Raw genomic sequence first — 17,787 nt, forward strand, 5'->3', positions numbered from 1 at the left:
CAAGTTGTCAGTGTGACGATTCACTGTGGCGACCCCTAAACATGAAAAGCCGAAAGTGACTTCCTTTATAAGACAGTCTTGGAGGAATTATCATTCTGATGAAAATCTTAACAGTGTGTCCTCTTTGTTTACAAGCATGCCAAGAAGTTAAGGTTTTAGACCTATATGTTAACATAAGAAATGCACAGAGATGTATGCAGTACAAACAGTCTTTATTGAAGCCTGCATATTTTCTTTTAAATAGTACAAGGCACAAAGTAAGCATGGTAGGATTACAACAACTAGGAGTCTAATGTTAAACAGGAGAGAGACAAGTATCTTGGGTACAGAAAACAGTTGTTAGCATGCAGTGTTGTATTTTTTGGTAGTACATATTCACTATTGTCTTGATGGTGACACAATGGATACAGGCAATACAAACATGATATTATACAGTATTGTTATGGTTTAGTCCCCCTCACCCGGAGGGTGAGGGAGAACTGGGGTTGGACTCAAGATGGCTGATCCAGGTGCTAGTACAAAAAAGGAGGTTTAATGGAATAAACACAACATAACAGGGTCCATAATACATACAAAGGAAAGGCAGTGATGACTAAGGAGACCAGGACGAACAGGTACACATACACACTAATGGCAGGAATCAGGATAGCAGGAGGATGAGAACGGACAGGTGAACAAAAAGAACCAACGTAAACAATGTAATCCACAGCACAGGGACTGTCAGCGTGGAAGACAAAGCACGTATTTCTGTGTTGCTAACTGCATAATTAGCATGATAAAGTCAAGCCAACAGGCACAGATACTGTCAGCGTAGCATCTTACACACGTCAAAAAATGCGGGTCAAATATAAACTTTTAACTTACATAGGGTAAGTATTGTCCATTACATGTCGCAATGCTCTGGCAATGCTCCTGACAAGTTTTGACATTTTATCCATGGTCAGTTAATTGAATTTGGCAACAAATGGCAAAGGAATGTCAACCTCCATCTGTCTGTCACTTACTTTCACATAGGGTTCAACATTTTTGCTTTTTTCCTTAAGTGTTTTAATGGCATTCGTGTGGAAGGTATTAACATATTTCACCAGTGAGTCAATCCAGGACTGGATGTAAACTTCAAGCTGTTCACTAGACATGTCAGCCAAAATATTTTGAATTTTAGCTGTCACAGCTTTTAAATATTCCATAACAATTCTGTAGGCCTCTGACAACTGCTTGGAAATATCAACCAGGACAGGAGAGTTAATAACATCATTGTACACATCAGTCACAAAGTTGGAGAACTTCTCTACATTCTGAGATTTTAGGGTTTGGAGAAACCTTTCACTTTGTTCAATGATAAACTGCATAAATACTGAGAATTTCTTAATGATGTCTTCCAGCTGGATCTTTCCCACTTTCCTCACAGTGACAATCACTTGGTCCTGCATTTTCCTCAGAGCTAAAAACAAGTCATCAAGAATTTCTTTTCCATTGACAATGTGATTGGAGCCAGGAAGGGTGAATTTAATGCCTTGGAAATTATCAAGGACTGCAGTAAACATGAAAGCATAGTACTCTGAAATCTTGTGAACAGCCTCCTCAAATACATTGACAACAAAAGCATTGCATTTCTGGTAGATCTCAAGCCCAGACAGCCTATCTTCATACCCAGGGACCTGGAACGTGGTCTCTTTCAAGAATTTTACAATAGCATTAAGAACAATTTCGACTTTCTTTTGGTATTCTTTGAGGATCACAATGGTCTTTTCTGTGACAGCTGTCATAAGCTTAGATGGATTAACTGTTGCAAAGTTGTCAACTGCCCTCTTGAACATCACTTTACCTTGCTTTCCAGCCCGTTCAATAGAATCCCAGAGGTAGCTGGCATGTTTGTGGATTTTGTCATAGGTCCTGCCAGCACAATCAGACACATTTTCTATGACAGTGGGTACCTGTTTCTTCAGTCCCAACAGCACCTCATATGGTATCTCCATGTTCCAGGTTGTCTGAATGTTCAGCTTCTCAGAGTTCACCAAAGACATCTTCAGACCCAATATATTAATGTCTGTATTTGGCTGAGACTGTGTAACAAACAAACAAACAAAAATAAAATATGAATACACCATTTGCACTGAAGTCACAGTCTTGGGTAACTAAAAGCCAAATCAATAACAAAAAGTTTACCTACCGGGTAGCGACCATAGACCCTTGCTTTCACTTGTGCTGGGTGCTTAGTCTGCATCTGAACTGCAATGAGTCCCGCAGATGGAGTGGACATAGAAGCAACAAGGCCTGTCTCTGAATTTCCGGTAAACTCCTGGTGGATTTCCACTGCCAAGTCAGGTAGATTGACCTTTGCTGAATTGGTGATGGAGGTATCCACATTTTCAGAATTTATGATGATGGTGCTGTCATGGTTTCCCTCTGCCATTGAATGCTTCATAGACAGGACAGAGGCCATTTTGAATCCACCAACTGTGTCCACATTGGTTTTGCCCTCAATCTTTCCAGTCAGAATCTCAAATTCAGAGGATGAAGAAGCATCTAGTTTGATTATAATGCTGTCCTGGGTGAGAATGCTAGCATTAGTTTTGAGTGTAATCATTGCTGTTTTCATGGAGAACTCATAGATTAGGTCACCCATTCGTGGGACTGTAATTGTCCCCATTTTGGGCAGAGTGATTTTTGGAAGAGTCAGGGTGCTGAGGGCAGACGGAACATGAAGAGCAGGCATTGCGGCGAGACTGACATCAGGCAGGGGAACTGTGAAGGTAGACATCTCAACATTCATCACTGGAACTTTGTAAGCAGGCACTGTAATGGTTTTGGGCAACTTGATGCTATATTTTTCATACTCTGCCTTTGCTTTGTCATAAGATGTAGCAAAAATGGCTCCGACCCTATCCACTTTATTGTACAGATTCTTGATATTGGTATTAATGACACTGATGACTGGATCCACATCAATGCCAATGGTTGTCACCTCAGGGTTCTTTGTGTACTTCAGCTTGGAGCTCATGTCAAATGTCTGCTGAGTTGTGGTTAGGAGGTAGCTCAGGCCAGTATCCTCCCACAGTGAGAAGTCTTGCACTCTTGGTGTTTGCATACGAATTAATGGCAGAGCTATTTCAGGAATGGTGATAGGTTCCTTCAGTACATCAAGATTAGCTTCTCCATTAATTTGGGAAAATATGTTAATTTCTCTCTCGCCATTATCCATGATGAAGTAATGGGCGTATTTGTACTGGTTGAATCTTGCCAGGCCTATCCAGCTAGCTTGCTGAATTTTGGAGTTAAGGGTAAGCGCAATGTCATTCTGGAGATCCATCTTTCCAAACAGCTTGAATGGAAGGGAAACCTTGGTATTTCCCTTGTTCTTGGTGTCAAACATAAGCTCGTTAGGTGTGATCAAAGCAAGGACAGAGCTTGAAAGAGTTCCCCCAACTGGTCCAACCAGCTCCACAGTGTGAGATGCAGTCAAATCAATTTTCATGTCTTCAGCCTTAGCCTGGAACTTGACCTCTGCAACGCTGTTCTTTAAGAAAGGTGTTTCTGTCTCAACTTTGGTATTGACAATTAAGTGGCGGAAGATGCACACCTCAGCAACCACATTTTGATTCATTTTGAAGTGTTTTTGGCCTGTTTTTCCAGTGAAAGTTACTTTGGCTGTGTGAAGATCCATGACCACTTCCATGTCACTCTTGTGGTTTATTGCATCTGAGAAATCCTGAATTGCATATATTTCATTGGCCAGATTGTTAAAGGTCAGATGGACAGTGCCAGACTCAAGCAGGAAAACAGTTTTTTGATTCATTGATGTTTCACTGAAGATGTTGAGGGATGGCATGTTGAGGTCATGTTTGTAGCCAGTTTCTATAGTGGCAGAAACTCTATTGTCCATGGTAAAGGCTGCGTTATTGACAAGCTCTGCTACATAGCGCTTTGTTGTTACCTTTGCAGTAGTTGCAGAAGAAGCTTGAACCGACACTTCATAGAGAGTCATTGTTCCTTTGTGGTCAAGTGTAAAACAAGATTGATCAACGTTAATGTTCTCAGAGATAGTAAGACTATTCATCTCGGGCATAGCAAAATGTGCACTGGCATCCAACATGAAGTCAAGGACTTCTAAAGTAGATTTAGCCTTTGAGTTAAGATTTATTTTGAACTCTGGTGTGACTGATGTAGCTGTGGTGTTCTCCAGGTTAGCAGTGGTTCTGAGTGTGTAATGTGGTGAGGTAACTCTGAACTCTCCATAGAGTTTTCCAAAGCAGGGAATCTTGCTCACATCTGCCATTTTCTCTTTTAGCTCCATAGTGAATGCATCATAATCAAAGGATTTTATTTTCTGGATCATTCCAATGAAATAGTCACTCATGTCATCAATCAGCTGTTTGAAGTCAAAGGAATATAGTTCATTCACAAGCTTCTGAAGAGGCACTATAGCCTTTTTGAGCACAGGCTTGATGTCAATTGACTTGAGAGCACCAAATGCAGACTGGATCTTTTCCCTCACCTGATACTGCTTCATGATTTTAACAATCTCATCCATGATGACACCAATCATCTTCTCAACCTCATAACTGGAGAGGATCTCTTCTATTTTGGCATAAATTGCGCTGAATTTTTTAGGAATGTTATGCTTATTGATCCAATCCATGACAGTGTCCTTGATGGATTTTAGGAAATGTATGATTTTGTCAGTTGGGAAGTCGCCTGTCAATTTGGTAATGAAATCCTCTACTGAATTGATAAACTTTCTCAGGTTTTCGACAAAGAGGCCAAAGTCAAAGTTGTCAATGAACTCTTTCAGTTTTGACACTTTGTTCTGAACTACAGTACTAATCTCATATTTGTTGTTGATGTCTTTCAGCATCTCAATACTGTGATCCAACAGCTTCATCATTGTGGTCTTCACATTTTCAATGACTGCAGGCAGATGCTCAATGAATGGGATTTGGATGAAGTGGCTGTCACTGTTCTTGTCATATTTTACAAACCCAGAGATGGCATAATCTTGACTGGCCTCACTGAAGAGGGGGGTTGAGACTGCTCCTGTCATCTCAATACCAATTCTCTCTGCATTGTTATAGGCACTCATTTCTTGATCAAACCTGTGCTCATTTACTTTGGATGTTAGCTTCAGCATGACACTTTGTTCTTGTAGGCTCACCATGCTGTTGAACTTGTTCTCCATACTGGTCTTGATAGTGGGTCTGCTTTCCAGTTCATGACTGGTGGAAGCTCTGTACTCAAATGAATGAGTGAACAGCAGGGGTTCTGCTTTCAGGAGGAATTTGCTATATACTTCACCACTCTGCTGTCCATAGAGATGTACTGCACCATCTGCATTGAATATGGCATCAATGTTCAGAGTGAAGGGGGCTGCAGCAGTTTTGACTGTGCTGTCCAGACGAAGTGATGGTGAGTTGAACTTAGCCACGTTGTTGTACTTCATAGTCAGACCTGCAACCTCCACATCAGTGGTATGTGTCATCTGAGATCCGAGGAGTTTACCATTGGTTTTCAACTTTGCGAATAGGGCCATGTCAATAAACTTGATTTCATAGGTGTGCTTGAGCTCTTCCTGTGAGAAAACTCCCTTCATCATTCCAGTCAGGTCCATGTTGTAGGGCTGTGCCTTGAACTGGGCTTCATTCAAAAAGTTTATCTCCATGATTTTCAGGTCATTTTTTACAATAACGGAGGCGGTAAAATGCTCCATGTTAACTGTAATGTCATGCATGTAAGAGTTCCTCTTGTCAAGAACATTGTCAGTCTTAGAGTGGAGGGTAAATGATCTCAGTGTAAGAGACAGTGAATGGGTATTTTCAGTCCTAATTTCATTGAAAGATCCAACCATGTCATTGGAGGCTGTCAAGCCATTTTCATTCATTCTGAGGTTCACTCTGTTCCTGGCATTGATGTCAAAGAGGTTTCCCTCAAACATGCCATTGAGATAGACTTCTGTGCTTAAAATTTTACCCTCAACTTTGAGATCAGCTTTGTTCTCCTTAATGGCTGCCTTGGTTGTGAGAGACATGGTGGCACCAGAGGTGTCAACTCCACCAAGGAAAATATTCTGAAAGGTCATTGGGCTGTACTGAGCAGTTGTTGTACAGCTGGTAGTCAGGCCATTCATGTTCAGACCTAAGGTTGCCTTGTGAGAGGCAATGCTTGAAAAGATGTTCATAGAAGCATCAGTATTGATCTCAAAGCCAGAGGGGTTCATGGACCCAGTGAGCAAAGTGTAGACACGGTTCACTGTATCACCTGCTTGATTCTCTATCTTGAGGCTGGCATGTCCTCCAAAGGCAGAGAACTCCATCTGGTTACGAAGCATTCTCTCATTAGCTTTGGTCACAGAGTCAGACTGGGCAATAAGCTTGGCATTCTTGTAGCTAAGACTCATTTCGGTGTTGTGCTCGATGAGGTCAATGTTCATGTTGGTGTTAGATTTGATCAGAAGTTCGTCATTCGCATATGATGCCTTCATCTTGTTCACAGCCTTCATGGCCTTAGAATCCACTCTCAGGGTACTCTCCACTCTTGCTTCTTTCTTTGCTCGCTCAACAGAGAAGGTGTGGCGATAGGTAGTGGTAGCAGCCATAGGTCCAATAATAACACTTCCATCTGCATTGACATCTCCAAAAAGCATGTTTGTGTCTAGGGTGGACTGAGTGGTAATAGTAAGAGACGTGTCCAGACCCATAGGGGCATCAGCATAGAAATTGTACCTTCCTGTTGTTAGTACATTATCTGTGACAGCAATGCTTTCCATGAGATCAAAACTTGTGCTCATGAGCATGTGGTTCAGGGAACCCTCAATGGAGAATTTCATAGTTTTCTCTGCTGTGTCTGTGAGTTTTGTAGCTCCTTTAAAATAGACAAATCAGTAAAATACTAATTAGTATCTTCTTTCTTTTGTGTTAACAACAAATATATAATTTGTAAAGAATAAAGATTAAATTACCTTTAGCTGAGAAGGACAGGAGTTTGACTGGGCTGTCAGCCATTACATTGAAGGTTGCTTGGTAGCTAGGAGACAGTTCAGTATTGTTGCCAGCAGATAGCATTCCCTCCCAGTTATAATAGTTACTGTTGACCTTGGCAGACACTTCCACCATTCCCATCAGAGGCAGAGTGAGATCATATTCAGAAGGGATGGTAAAGGTGGGGATCTGAATCTCCTGTGGATCAAAGTCCATTCCCACCTGAGGCATAGAGATGCGTGGGGAGGTGACCTTTGGAGATATCCCTAGCTCTGCAGATGATCTGCCTCCAAGAGGTAGGGGGATTCTGATGGTCAAATGGTCTTGGTTGAACTGGTATCTGAATGTACTTGTACTGAGGAAAAAGTGAAGACAGAACATTTGTTAAAGTTGGTATAGACATTTTACTGGAGAATAAATACTACTGCACTTATTTATGATGTAATCAGCATAAAGTTGCAATTTCTTAAATCAGTAAATCCTAATTTGGTTTACTGAATATGTGTTACACTTACAGGTTCATGAACAGATTTTCAGGCATGGAGGGCATTTCCACATTTCCTATACTGTTCTTCAGAGTCTCCACATATGGAACATCAGTTGTGATCTTGTTCATCCAGATATTGCTAGCCTGATAAAAAAAGCACCACATTTGTCATGCTTCAGACTGGAAAAACTAGAACTCAAGTCAAGTTCTTACACAAATTTTCTTTTCACCTCAACTGCTTTGTTGAAGATATGATGCAGTTTCATGTCAGTCTTGACAACCCTCTGATCCATGACATCCTCTACAGATTTCTTGAGCCAGGACTGGAGGCCTTTAGTGCAAGGCACCAGGATTTCAGTAATAGCACTCATGCTGGAAATCAGTTGAACCTCAGCCTGGTCCTCGCCTGAGATACAAAGCATTTAAGATTTTACTTTTATGTTTGAGACAGTGTTGGACAAATGCCTGAAATTATCAAGCCTAATCTACTAGCATTATTTTTTAAAGGGACATACCATAATTGAATATGACTGCCTGACTAGAAGAGGTCCCTGGGAGCTTGACATCACTTCTGACCTCCATGGTGAGTCCGTCAGCTTTGCTCATGGTAGCAGTGATGGCAGCATCAGTTTTGAGAGAAGGGACTAAAAGCTGAACCTGCAGCATGCCATCATTCATTGCCTGAAGCCTGTGATAAATTTCAAAAAAAGGGGGAAAAAACACAGTCTAGCCTGTATATCAAACATTTGCATAAGGACTGAAGGACTGCAGAATATGAGAATGACTAAAGCTTTAGGTAAGATTGATTATTTTTTGACAAAGTATTTAAGCAAGGATTGGTTTTACTCACTTGGCACGACCAGTCAGAGAGAGCTGGGGCACATTCTTGTTTGAGATTTCAAGGGTAATGGATTTGCCTTTGGAACTGCTGTCCGTAATGCCAATCTTAGCACCAACTTCAACATCAAAGTCAGGTATCTGGATTTGGGTTGTGAAGACATTTCTGTTCCTGTTGTACTTCATGGTGGCTGAAGCTTCACGAGGTTGATCACCTAAAGCCATAGAGTTAGAAAAAGTAGAATTTGATTACTAACATATGTAAACCTAAAAAATGAAAAATGAAGACTGATATAGAAAAACAGATGGATATATTTTTATTCCAAATATGATATTTATACCTTCAGCTCTCAGGGTCATCTTCAAAGAATCAACCTTGTGGCGGCTGTCCTTCCCTTCACTGAGGAGGTTATAGGCAATAGTGGCGGTGTACTCATGGACATCTTTGTTAGGCTCGGTGATTACAGTAAACCTAGGGCCAAAAGAATAACGCCCTGATGAGTTTGTCATGAATCAGTTCCGCTGCTTCCTGTCTGGCTTTTATTTTGACATTACTTCCTGTTTTGTTTCACCACAGTTTCGGTCTTTTTACTGTACTTTCTTCATCATTCGCAATAGTTTACACCTGTTTACACCTCTATTTAGGCAGCGTCCTCCCACAAGGATGCTGCCAGATTGTTCTAGACTCCAGCTCTGACTCTCCAGCATTTATACCTTGCCTGACTCTCTGTTTCTGACCTTGGATTACTGTTTTTGACCACCGTGTTTTGCCTATGCCCTCCCAGCTTCTGATTGCCTGCAGTGTACCGACCTTCTGATTTATTCCCCTTGACGTCTCGAGTTTGGATCTCCTGGCTATACCTGTTTACCGACACTGACCCTGGACTGTCTTATCGACCTGATTGTTATCCTGGACTGTGTATTGGTTGTCTGGTTGCAACAAATAAAAGAACCTTTCTCTACATCAGTTTGTCTGGTTTTATAATTGAGTCCACCACAAACACCATTTGGCGTCCTTACATGCTAAACCTGACAGTTTTCATATAAATCTTCTATAATATTGTATTGTGTACCTCAAAAAATACAAAGGCCCTTCTTACATAGTACTAAAATTTGACTGAACAGTATTCTTTGCCCTTGAATGGCTTATCAGTATATGTATGCATACAAATCTAATTACAACACCATTTCCAATTTTCTAACATCTTCCCACTTTTCTATTCTCGCCCTGTTATCATACATAATGTATTATTTAATAAAGAAAAGTGACATGAATAAAGGTGGTGCTCTTTTGGCTATTCATACCTTTATCCACCCTAAGTACTTTTTTGTACTTTTCAACAGAACCTTGCCACTACCTCCATTTAAATTAATATTATCTAAAAAAAAAAAAAAAAGTGTCCTATCACATTGGCAAGACTCCACTTAATTTTTGTGACTTAGAATGATAATAATATAATATGTTGCAGTCAGGTATGCTACCTTGACAAAATAATCATACATGCTTCAAAAAATGACTTACACATTCTTGCCATTCAGAGGAGCAGCAGTGTTGCCACTGGTATCACGATGATCTGTTTCGAAGCAGTAACTGACTCCATAGAAAAGATGGCGGCAGTCAGTTTTGGCCTGTGTGTGTGGGATTGTTGTAGCCGTCCCAGCACCCACAATCAGTACTTCATTGCTGTTTCAGATAAAGCACATCAAAATTAGCTCCTGTCATCTAATAACTTTGTCAGTTCCACATGTTGAAGCACCAATGCTAATGGCTTTGTTCTATACTGATGATGTATCTTGTTACAGAAAAATTTTTCTTCAAAGTTTTAAGATCACCTGCTTGTAGTCAATAGCAGGTCCACAAAAGATGAAGCAACACAACCAAATAAAACATTTACTCTTTGAATATAATACATGAGTGCATTTGATGTTATTTGTTACCTTATTCTCAGGAGCTTTGTGGTGCCCTGCGGGGTGGGGATGGAAAGCTTGATCTGGTTCTGCTCCATGGTGATCTTGGCATTGAGTGCGCTCTCATGGTATATGTTGGTATGCATCTCAACAGTGGACACAACAAATTCAGGGATATGGATTCCCATCTGAGTCACAAATGCAACTCCTACTGAAGGCATGAACAGCAGCTCGTTCTGTAAACAAAAGCATATCACATGAAATTGATTGCAAAAAAGATTCCAAAAATTAAAAATATCAAATGATCACTGCTGCTACAACAATAATTAGTGTACTTCTACAACTAGAATTTAATTACCATTGTTCTTATTATCACACATTTTACAAACACACAAGATACTTGACAGGAAGTAACTAATTAAAACAAAAACAGCTGATTTCTAAACCTACCACTAGTTTTTTATAGGAGCAGGAAGGACAGATTGAGGACAAAAAATGGAAAATGTACCATGTTTGGTGAAATGTGAAGGCCTCCCTTTGCACCAGCAGTGAAGGTACCCGACAGAGCAAATTTCAGAGGCAAGCCAGATGCTGTTGGCATGATGAATCTGTTGTCCATGAAGATGTAGTGGGCAAAAATCTCATTGTCTGTGCTGGAAATCAGTTTAGCTATGACCTGATAAAAAGGAGCAACAGTCAATATGAATGCCAATTTGATGTGAGAAAGAAACTGTTATAATTTGTTGAACAGGCCTTATATAAAATGGATCACAGGAGTACAGAACAGTACCTTGGTAGGAATCATCTTCATTAAAATCTCTGCATACTTCATTGCGTTATCAGCAATAGACTTCAGTTCATTGCCCTTGATGTAGCCAAGCTCATCTCCCATGATCCTCAGGTAGGCCATGGCCTCTGGGGACTCTTGACTCTGCAGAGCTTTTACCAGTTTGTTGAAATTGTTCGTAATTTCTTTCACAAGATTTTTGGGAACCTTGGGAAGGAGTTCCATTGTATTAGTTAGGGTGGTAGCAGTGGAGATGATAAAATAACCTAGACTAAGATCATTTGACACAAATAATTACATACCTGTCTTTCCGGTTTCATGGCAATAATCCAATTCTCCAGAAATTCTTTGATCGCTGGTGGCATCTTGTCATCAACCCAGTACAGAGACTTGGACAAAGTGTCGGGGAAAAACCCATTCTCTCCAAACAATGCATCAATGGTTGGCTCAAAGCCTTTTCCTTCCATGCCAATCTACCAGCAAAATTAGATTATAAACAACGGATTTAGTGTGTGAAAGTCTGGATCTGGGCCAAATACTCCTATTTAGCTTTCATTTTAGTGCCAGACTGGGAGTCGAATATAGCAAAAATTGATAATAAGAAGACTCTATAAATATAGTTTTGATACTCTTTCCAGTAAGTAGTATCGTAGGTATTACATACCTCCCAAATGTCCATGTTGAATCCAAAAGCTTTCAGAGTAGTTTCCAGCAAGACCTCCCTGGGCAACTGACTACTGGGATCAAAGACAATGTTTCCCTGCATGCTGGCCTGCATGCTCCCATGTGCCACACCCAGTTTGTAGTTGCGAGACTTTGTGCTGTAGTCGTGGTGTGTAGTAACATCAGTGTCGTGCAGGGCATCCATTATTTTCATGCCGATCCTGAGGGAAAAATTTATTGTAAAACAATTAGCTGAATATAAGCTGTTCAGGTGTACAATAAGCACAGTATTTTTATGAAATAGCACATTATGTTTGTGAAATAAGGCCTAAGTTGTGCTGTCAGTTGAAAGGTGCTTCATTCTTACTTCTGGGTCTCTGAATCAGTGGAGGAAATGATGTTGTAGATGTGGGATGTTACAAAGGCTTTGATCTGTTCATTCTGCTCCTGCTTGAGCATCTTCTTCACCATCTCAATGTCACTGTCCTGGGGGTCCCTCATCAGAATCAGGTAAGCTGCCAAGCGCTTTTGTACAGCACCCTTAGAGTACTGGCTGACCCTCTGAAGGTTAGAGCGAACCTGGATAGAAAAACACAGTAACTTATTTATCACTGTATTTAGAGAGACTCTACACTACATAACTGGGAAATTGGGATACTATTTATCTTTGGACAGGGATGTAAACATGCCTCATCAGTCACAGACATGCGTCTGAAAGCCTGGATGCCAGCCAGCTGCACAGGCAGTGTGGTTGCAGGCTGTCTCATGCACTTCAGGAGGGTGGTCTTTATAGCAGGGTCAGCAGCCTCCAATGCATCCCCCATGTTTCCAACAACCTGGATGGAATAGCCCAGAAAGTTGAAAAAAAAAAAAGCATCCATAAAACATTAGCCCATATTAGACAGCTGGACAGCTGGTTACCTACCCTCAGTGTCAGGAAGGTCAGCTCTTTTTCCCCAGCACAGTCTGTGCCCAGAAGAGATGCCACAAACTCAGATACAGCAGTGATCTCAGGGGTGACTCCCTCATCCTTATACAGTCTAGTAACAAAGTCAGACATTAGTGATTAGTTGAACAGAAACCGCCACTCACTGCTATAATACTGAAGAGAACTTTCTTCTAATAAAAAAAGTGGATTTACTTACTTCCTGACTGCATTGCTCAGGGCATACATGATGGGTTTGCTCTGTTTGTACTGAGCCATTGCCAGCATGTCCTTCACCATGAGGCGGGAGGAGCCAGGCAGCAATGCCAGGGCATAGACAGCAGCATCAACCTCAAGAACACTTTCATCAAAGGTCCTGAGAATCTTCAGCATGGCACTTGTGCACTCTGGGGAACCACACTGAACAAGAGCTTGCCATGTCAGAGAGCTGGACACGTCCATCATCTCAACAGCAGCAGACCCCAGGATGTCAGCCTTCAGGTCACGCAGTTCAGACACCAGTTTCTGGAAGAGGATGGCACGCTCCTCACCCTTAGTGGTCTGTGACAGAGTGTTCAGCTGCTTCATAGTGGCTAAGGCAGCATCCTTGCTCTGCACAGGGGACTTGTCATCAGCAAAATCCATGGGCAAGTATCTGAGGTTTTTCTCATCTGAAGAAAGTGAAAGGAATTTTAACACATTTGATATACTGAGCCAATTTTAGTATTTTAAAACCTATTCTAAACACTGAAACACTCACCGTGGTCAAAGATTCTGTCATTGATCCTGGCAGTCTCCCTCAGAGTCACAGTCTGTTTCACCATCGCAGAAATTCCATATTCATTCCTGTTTGCATAAAAGAAGACATATTTAACAAATTAGTAACTATCAAAAAATATGTATTTTTAAAATGGATTTACATTTGTCAAGGGGAGTCTAAAATAATTGGTGTGAATACTCTATTATTTTGCTGGTACTTAAGTCTTTTAAAACCTACTGGTTGGAGAAGGGCAGGAAGATGTGTTTCTCTGTGCAGGTTCCACTGGTCATGTGCTTTTTCTGATTGTCAAACTTGTAGTTGCAGGTCTGGATGCTACTAATCAGTTTGGAAAGAGGGTTGTTCTGATGGTAGACAAGAAGACCTCATCAATGTTTTATTAAGTTATGAGTAAGACCAACATCTTGGGAAAAATAGCAGAATTGAAAATGTAACTATGTAAAATGTGTAATACATCATTTTATTTATACAGTGAAAATTTGATTCCAGTAAATATGTGATTTTGAATATACAGTATATATCCACAATCAGCTTCTACCAAAAAGTGAGTCCTAATACTTTGAGCTTTTAGATTCTATACACAATCTAATTTTTGGCCTTAGTTTGTGACGATGAGAGCATTATGTTGTTACCATGCCAGAGATGAGGGCCAGGGGACTAGTGTTCAGCCTGCTCGCTGGAATGAAGAAGTAGCATTTGGAAAGATCCCTGCTGATGGTCACATCAGTAGCAATGTCCTCTCTGGTGTTGACAGTGAAGTCGGTGGAGCAGACCCCATGCGCAGTAGGCTAAAAATAATGAGATGGTCAGATGGTCATCACCACTGAGACAGTGGGAGACTATTCAAAAACACTGTTGCAACAGCTGGAGTGGTAAACATGCTTTTTGGTCTTATTAACAGTAGATAATATTATCAGTGGATCTGAAAGATAGTCCCCCATTATGAGAGCAGATGATGCCATTAACAAGATAAACTTATCTAGGACTTTGACCTGCTGCTGAAGATTGTCACTCTGTGGACATGATGTTACAGGCGTGTTATTTATCACCTGTGACTTGGGCAGCTTATCTACTCATTGTGCAACTTGTTCATCTTTGCATGACTTCTCCAGATACAAAATCAAACCCTGCTTGATGACTGTGGCCTCAATTGATTAGTAACTATGTACTCATTAAAAAAAGCAGTAAACAGGCAGGGGAGCTACCAATTCTTTGTTCCTCTGTTCCTCTATTACAGGCACAATGAGAGCAGAGACAATTCCCCTCTTGATGTTCAGAATGTTGATGGGCTCATCATCCTCTGGGTAGAGATGGACATGATGCTGTCCATTAACTGTGATCTTCAAGGGGTTCCTGGTGACATGGACAGATCATCATTTACAACCTGCCACTTAGCTCATCCTTTCCTTTTATTTCCTTGGTTACTGTCCTCAGTTTAAAGACTAAACAATACAGGTGACTAATGTAACTTTCCTCTAAAAGGTGGCTTACTTGGCCATGGCAGCACTGAAAGCTTCAGCTCCAGCAGCAGTATAATACACTGGTTCCCCCTCTTCGTTCACATTAGAAATCTCACTCAGAGAGCACTCTGTTGTGCGGAGGATGAAGCTACAGGTCTGGGGCACATCAACCTCAACCTGTGCAGCAGATCAAACATTTTTTGTGAGTACAACTGTTTTATATTCAGGGTAACAAGACTTCTGTGTTTGCAGTATTGATCAGGGCTGTGATGCATACTTTGCAGGAGACTTTGTGGCCGCTCTTATCGCCTGTAGCTCCATTCACACCGTTCAAGGTCTCAGTTTCATAGTCATACACATATCGCCTGAAGTTCTTGAATGTTTTGGCCACTAAAAAAGATTTAAAACACCAGATTTTTACATTCTTCACTAAAATAAACTACAGACTTTACAGATCTTTAATTTCTTTAAATAGATATATAGTGACTTTTTTGTAAAATATTTCAACTTAAATTGCATCTCATAAATGCCATAAACAATAATTTATAAAAAAAGGACATAATTGTGACAGTAAACAAACTTACAGTAACAAACTGGAGACTGCTCCTCAACATCTTGCTCTATTAAAGATGACGAAAAACAATTTTAAAAGCCATAATATAGTTAAATTAATATTATTCATGTATTTTTTAATATTTGTGCTCAAAGTGTTAAAAACTCTCCTTTATTTGAATAGCAATACAACTAACACAATTATGACAAAATTAACACCTAAGTACCAAACATGCTTAATAACTCTAGTTATTAAGTGGTCACATACAAAATAGCAACATCTTGAAGTAAATTAATAACTTTGTTAAATACTAAACAATAAATGTCCACTAACCTTTTTTTCTCACAGATTTACATGTAAACTATAAAACCAATACAGATTCTGTTTCTTTCTAAATAAAAACATATTACTTACGGGCTAGTGTGTATGTGCCCAGCAGCAGCAAAAGGCAGAGCTTTGCACCCCCCATGATGGGCTTTGTAAAGCTCCTGAAAGCCCTAAGGTAAGGAGAGTCCTCCTCTTTCAGTGAAGACTAATCCTTGTGCTTTGCTCTTTTGGCTTTTATAGCTTTCCAGTCTTAGAATGTGTGATTACCAGTACTTGCAAATGTGTTGCTCTGGTTCCAAAGTCTGAGCAGTCCTTGTGGCAGGCCAAAGGTAAAAACCGCTTCACAAACTAAGACTGTCAGCACTGGGTGTGGGTGGTCTGTATGATTTAAGGTTAATTACTTCTGAAGCTCTTGGTTTTATCATTTTGGGTTGTTTCATTGTGACATTATGCTGATGGTGATGTCATTTTCAACGGAGAACAGAATATTTTACTGTCTCTCATCTAAAAAAAAGACAGACATCTTTATCTAAAAAAAGTTTTGCAATCAGATCAAAGTCATAAAATAGCTAATATATCGTCAGTCTCTAATGCTGAATGCTTCTTTGTAGCGCTTAAAGGGTTCAAACTACAGTAGTTTGGTAGTATAAGCAAAGTAAGAGGGTGACTTTTATGACTTTTTAAATTAGCTGTGTAGGTCATATTGTCTTTAAGTCTAATGATTGTTATAGTTTGTCAAATTCAGAGTGATTTCATATTGAAAGAGACTGTTCAGCCAATTTAAGAAATCTTAATTTAAGGAACTCAAAAGGAAGTTAATAGTCTCCAGTTCTTTATGAAAAATTTTAGCACATGGTTTACACTGTAGTGTCCTTCAAAACATCCACAAATGCATGAAAGCCTCTAGTAGAAAGTAAAGTCTTAAAGCACCAGCGCCATATGCGCACGTTGTATTTTTAAGCTGTTTCATAACATGCTAATGACAAAGTTTGAAATATTGGGCACAAACAATCATGTTTTATTATAGCAGTGTAATATTAACCCTCCTGTTATGTTGCGGGTCAAATTGACCCACGAACATAACTGCTTTAAATGGGACAAATATTTGATATGAAGAAATGAACATAACAGGAGCTGAATATAAATTTGAGTTTAAACAATTAATCAGTGACTGCTTAACTGTTTGTCACTTTTCATATAAAACAATTAATACCAAACTATTAGTCATAGTTTCAGCTTTTCAAATGTATATATTTGTTGTTTTTATAATAAATAATAATTTTAAAGTTTTTATTGTTAGACAAAACAACACATTCAAAGGTGTAACTTAAGGCTCTGTGTAGTTTTGATGAGTATTTTCTTACATTTTGCAACTCAAACAATAACTTTAGTCAGCAGATCACTTAATGAAATGAAAATAATCCTAACAAGCCTTAATATATAACTGTGTCTTAGACACTGTGTTAGATTTGCTGGATGAAAAGGGTACAGTAAGCCAAATTCCCTCCAACACAGTGAATTTTATGTTACAGACTTTTGTGCTTTATTTTAAGCGGATCATTTGTAGAAAAGCTCAAGTAAGATTCAGTGACACCTTATACAGTACCTCTGTCAACTCCGTTTAAAAAAAAACCTGTATCCTAACAGTAGCGCCCTCACTGCTAACCTTTCAACCCCAAAGAGAAATCTGTTATAGCCGCTTGATCATGATTATATCAGAAGTGAAACTCAGAAGTCAGGCAAAAGAAGAAATTGCATAAGAGTATCAACAGGCCAGAGCACAATATCTAATTGGGCCTGCATGGAGCAAATGACCCTGATCAAAAGTTATACTGATACAAAGGGAATGTAGGAAATAACAAATCATCTGTGCTGTTCTGTCTCTCTGTGGAGTTGTTGTAATGCTCAACATGCAACTTGAAGGAAATCTGATAAACAGAGGTGCTCACAAAAAAATTAAATATTAGAGTCAATGTGGTGGACACAAAAACATATCATCAGTAAGAAGTCATCACATCAAGATACGTAGTTCAATATATGACTACTGTGGTCCATAAAACCAAGGTGGATGAAATACCACTGACCAATAAA

The 17,787-nt window shown here is 39.8% G+C and overlaps 1 protein-coding gene across 1 annotated transcript; it reads right to left on the reverse strand.

The window, feature by feature from the left end:
• Nucleotides 1-767: 767 nt before the first annotated feature.
• On the reverse strand, nt 768-15,838 carry LOC109952624 (apolipoprotein B-100-like). The gene is made up of 25 exons (XM_020587799.1): nt 15,784-15,838; nt 15,094-15,206; nt 14,848-14,993; nt 14,562-14,709; nt 13,989-14,144; nt 13,576-13,700; nt 13,333-13,424; nt 12,799-13,249; nt 12,579-12,693; nt 12,343-12,489; nt 12,021-12,232; nt 11,655-11,874; nt 11,293-11,463; nt 10,994-11,197; nt 10,712-10,879; nt 10,234-10,439; nt 9,818-9,979; nt 8,637-8,767; nt 8,309-8,510; nt 7,974-8,146; nt 7,689-7,864; nt 7,487-7,602; nt 6,953-7,326; nt 2,171-6,855; nt 768-2,063 (listed from the first exon to the last, which is right to left on the reverse strand). The coding sequence occupies exons 1-25, from the start codon at nt 15,836-15,838 to the stop codon at nt 945-947; spliced, it is 9,867 nt and encodes a 3,288-aa protein (XP_020443455.1). The 3' UTR covers nt 768-944.
• Between the last annotated feature and the right edge of the window lie 1,949 nt (nt 15,839-17,787).

This window comes from Monopterus albus, unplaced genomic scaffold (assembly GCF_001952655.1).
Source record: "Monopterus albus unplaced genomic scaffold, M_albus_1.0 scaffold9.1, whole genome shotgun sequence".
NCBI classification, from domain to species: Eukaryota; Metazoa; Chordata; class Actinopteri; order Synbranchiformes; family Synbranchidae; genus Monopterus; species Monopterus albus.

What these genes read in the sequence shown, in the direction of transcription:
- LOC109952624 (XM_020587799.1), bottom strand. Translation starts at nt 15,838, where the DNA reads ATGGGGGGTGCAAAGCTCTGCCTTTTGCTGCTGCTGGGCACATACACA. An exon ending in GATGACCCTGAGAGCTGAAG is followed by an intron (nt 8,511 to 8,636) that starts GTATAAATATCA and finishes CTATGGCTTTAG; the next exon opens with GTGATCAACCTCGTGAAGCT. An exon ending in TCTCTGACTGGTCGTGCCAA is followed by an intron (nt 8,147 to 8,308) that starts GTGAGTAAAACC and finishes AATTTATCACAG; the next exon opens with GCTTCAGGCAATGAATGATG.